Here is a 4,162-nt window from a genome sequence, read left to right as displayed (position 1 = left end):
AGGTACCCCGTCTAGATATCTGCCACTGGTTTATTGTCCTCGTCTCGTTTCCATATACGAGCTAGCTATAGCTATGTACGTAGGGGGTGGGAGCTTGATCACATGTGCCGTGTCATGTGATGCACTATTCAGCAGCCGTGCATAGTTATCTCTCGTAAGCGGATCCGGTTGCATGCATGGTGCTGCATGTGAGCTTGTTTGTCCGGCCTGCACGTTCCTAATCCTAGCTATGGCCACAGAAAACTCCATGCCCAGTCTTTATTAGCAGCAGCAGCAGCAGTGCATGCATAGACGGGAAAAGGGCAAGGAGAACCCGTGCATGGCTATCTATCTACATGTCAATACATATCTACTACTAGTATATGTCTATATCTTACTATTCCTTTCTATAAGAAAATATCTTCCTCCTATACTTAACAGTCGCCTTGGCTCAACTTGTTTTCCCCTCAAGAGGCATGCCAGTGCAAAACCGAGGAAAAAACTGTGCCAAGTTATTGTTTGTAGACATCTCTTGTATGTATGTATGTATGTATGTATGTATGTATGTATGTATGTATGTATGTATGTATGTATGTCAAAATTGCATGCTAGAATCATTTGGCAAATGAAATTTCAGGTTTCAACCATGGAACACATTTCGTCGCCGCAGGAAGAACAGTCAAGCCAAAACGAGCTAAACAAAGATATCGGGTGGGCCCGACGACGTCCTCCGCGGGCCCGGCGAACATGCACCCAACGCCGTCGTACTCGCTTGCGCGGGCCCCATCCAAACACCCCGCAGATTCCCACTTCCGCAGTCCCGCCGCACTTTAATTTCCCCTGCTATTTATACCTCCCGCGCCATGGCGGGCTCAGGCACCGCCGCCACGACGCAGAACGCACTCCCCTCCTGCTCCCGCCAAGCTCGCTCGCTCGCCTCCGGTCCTGCCCATGCACGGCAGCATAATCAGGAGCACGAAGACGAAGACGGAGGCCTGCGCCGGCCAGTTTCTGGTCAAAGCCATCGGCGGAGGCAGCGTCGCCGCGGCGCAAATGGCTCGGCCGCAGCAGCGGTACCGCGGCGTGCGGCAGCGCCACTGGGGCTCCTGGGTCTCCGAGATCCGCCACCCCCTCCTGTGCGTGCCTACCTACCTAGCCCATGCACAGCACGGTCTGTCTGATCGATGCGCTTACGGTGATTCTTGGTCGCTCGTGGCTCACGGTGATGACGGTGTGGCGTTGCAGGAAGACGCGGATATGGCTGGGCACCTTCGAAACGGCGGAGGACGCGGCGCGGGCGTACGACGAGGCGGCAAGGATCATGTGCGGCCAGCGCGCGCGCACCAACTTCCCCGCCGCCACCGGCAGCGTCTCCTCCTCCGCGGCCGTGGCGTCCTCGTTCCTCTCCGCCGCCCTCGTCGCGAAGCTGCACCGGTTCAACATGGCGTCCGTGCAGGCCGCGCAGCGGCAGAGGGAGGCCGCCGCGGCCTCGGCCTCGGCGGCGGCTGCCACAGCGGCCGCAATGCCGCCGGGCGCCGCCCACGCGGGGTCGACGCTGCCGTCGTCGACGGGGTGGGTCGGGACGCTCCTCGAGGAGCAGCACGTGGAGCAGATGATCGCGGAGCTGCTCGACTCCGACTTCTCCATGGAGATCTGCCATTAGCCAAGCCAGCCATGGAGCGTGCCCTGCTTCCTCTGCCTCTGCATACTCCTCTCTGTGTTCTTGGCGCGAACGACCGATCACCGGTCACCGCGCGGGTCTAGTGTAGCGTAGCGTAGTGTAGTAGCTGCATATTACAGTCAGTGAGCTATGTGATGTGACTACCGGAGAAGAGCTCGTATTAGTTCGGCCAAGAGTTCTTCTACGCTAGTGATCGTACAGCATAACTGTACCTCGTATTTAGCATCTATATATCCATTTAGCATCTATATATCCAAAGCCTATACACCCTACGGTAACAAGTTTAATCCTCTCTGTTTTTACTACCTTTTACGGTGCTCGGCTCAGCTCTGGTTCTAGTCTACGTGCTTTGTGTAGAATTCTTTTTAGCCAGCCATCTGATCTGCCGCCATCGAGAGTCAAGACATCAAACATAAAAATAGCACAAGGTAACGTGCGATGCTTAACTGAAACGAGACCGATCAATGGCGTGCTAACTGCAACGAAACCAATCAATCAGTGGCGTGCTCCAGGATTTGCTAGCCGCGTAGGATAATAAACCAGCTAGACGCGCCTGGTTGATGAAGAGCCAACGACACAGGGAAATTCGGTCCATGGCCTGTATGGTATGGGGGGAAACTCTGTCGACGATCGAGCCATGTGCGTGCGTACGTAGTCGCGGTACCATCAGATCGTGGGCGCAGCATTTCTTTGTGGTGTGTTTGTTAACATGACACTGCTGATGCTGCATATCTGGATTGGATTAGCCCCATCATGGCCGGCCACATGACCCTGCCAACTCCGGGCAGCGCCCACCCTGAGGCCTCAAGGGGACATCAGCAGTGGCGGAGCCACCTCCCGGCGACCCCAGACAGCTGCCCGGGCTAGTCCAGAAATTTGCTCCTAAGCGCTAGTGTTAATCAATGGTTAGAAGCAAGATTTCTTTGGGCAGATGGCAGCTCACACTGTCAGAGTTAACTCTTGCCCGGGCTGCATTCACGGGCTGGCTCCGCCACTGGACATCAGGCGTCGCGTGTCCGTCGAAACACCCACACTCACCACCTTCAGCTTGGATGTGTTCAGATCCACCGAGGAATGGCTGATTGGTTGGGGGGGCAAGGGAGACTGGAGGAGACGAGCTGATAGATTGCCATGCCACCATTTCTGCTGACCCAGTTGGTGGTCTGGTCATGCGAAGGTGGTATCCCCCTGTTCGTCGATATGGTTATAGTAGGGGGGGGGGGCAGAATCTGAAGGGAGCACAGGGGGATCCTGCCACCTGGGCTAGCTAGTCAGTGATGGTCGTCTTCCTTGGCTCTGAATTTCTTTTCAGGGACCTGCGAATGATTGATGGGTGGATAGAAGAAGGATCGTGCATGATGTGTTTGTGAGAGAGGAGCATCCCGTGTGGTGTGCTCCTGCAGGCTCTCGTTGACCCTCTAGACATTCCTTGTTGTTATACTCTTGACAGATTGTTTCCGATCAAGGCCCCCCAAAGGAATATTTCTCGTAGACTTGTTTAAGGCTAGTCATAGTGGGAATAACTTAAGTAGTAACATAGCGCAATTCAAGAATTTTTTGCTTATGTGGCATATATTTAATGAGGAGAGAGATGTTTAGAGTAACATAATATGTTACTGTAACATAGCGCTTCCCGAGAAAGAATGAGTCTATAAGCTAATAAATGAAGTCATCTATGACACTACTACTATATTACTTTGCACTATAGAGATAGTAACTTAGACTAGTGTCATATGCATGACACTAATATAAGTTACTCCCCACTATGACCAGCCTAAGCGCACAGTGTAATTTCTCTTGACAAAGCAATTAAAGAAGAGAGAGAGCATTATGGTGACCATAAGCGCATGGACCTATGCAAAATGACTACTACCAACCAATGCATGAAGGTGTTTAGGTGTTAAAACATTAAATGAGAAAAGATTAGCTTATACCCCCTCCGTTCCGAATTACTCGTCGCGAAAATGGATGTATCTAGATGTATTTTAGTTCTAGATACATTCATTTTTGCGACAAGTAATTTGGAACGAAGGGAGTATAAGCATGCATTGGGAAGATTGGTTGCTAAGTTTTTTAATACATTTAACACCTCATCTACCTTAGCATCAATGCATTGGAAGGAGCATTGCTACACAGACGACGATTGCTAGCTGATACATGCACGACATGGCTCCTCGCACCATCGATTAGCAATTCTGACCAGCCGTAGGTGATTGGATTAGCTATCGTTTAGCCAAAAATCGTTCGTGAAGTAGTTCCGCATTGGAAGAGCCCTTTAGACCTCTTCCAATGCACAGGTGCTTAAATGGGGTCCACACAAGTGGGCGCTCGCGTCTCGAGGCGCCCGACCACGGTACCGGAGCCGGCGAGCATTGGCTGGTGCTATAGGCGCTCCTCACTGAATGTCCCCAAGATGGCCAGAGAACCACTGCGGTGGGTCATCGTTCCAGCGACGTCCAACTCCGAGTCTCTGTTAAAATACGACACTACATACGGCCTCGA

At 52.3% G+C, this 4,162-nt stretch overlaps 1 protein-coding gene across 1 annotated transcript; it reads left to right on the top strand.

Annotated features, from left to right (window-relative positions):
* Positions 1–862: 862 nt before the first annotated feature.
* LOC125512819 (ethylene-responsive transcription factor ERF003-like) lies at positions 863–1,945 on the top strand. The gene is made up of 2 exons (XM_048677898.1): positions 863–1,115; positions 1,225–1,945. Exons 1-2 carry the CDS (start codon positions 931–933, stop codon positions 1,640–1,642), a joined length of 603 nt encoding a protein of 200 aa, XP_048533855.1. The 5' UTR covers positions 863–930; the 3' UTR covers positions 1,643–1,945.
* The last annotated feature ends 2,217 nt before the right edge of the window (positions 1,946–4,162 follow it).

This window comes from Triticum urartu, chromosome 6 (assembly GCF_003073215.2).
Source record: "Triticum urartu cultivar G1812 chromosome 6, Tu2.1, whole genome shotgun sequence".
Classification (NCBI taxonomy): domain Eukaryota; kingdom Viridiplantae; phylum Streptophyta; class Magnoliopsida; order Poales; family Poaceae; genus Triticum; species Triticum urartu.
This window is presented reverse-complemented; position numbering and strand designations above follow the sequence as displayed.

Excerpts from the sequence above, each read along its gene's own strand:
- LOC125512819 (XM_048677898.1), top strand. The coding sequence starts at position 931 with ATGCACGGCAGCATAATCAGGAGCACGAAGACGAAGACGGAGGCCTGC. Across the intron at positions 1,116-1,224 it reads GAGATCCGCCACCCCCTCCT|GAAGACGCGGATATGGCTGG; the intron begins GTGCGTGCCTAC and ends GTGGCGTTGCAG.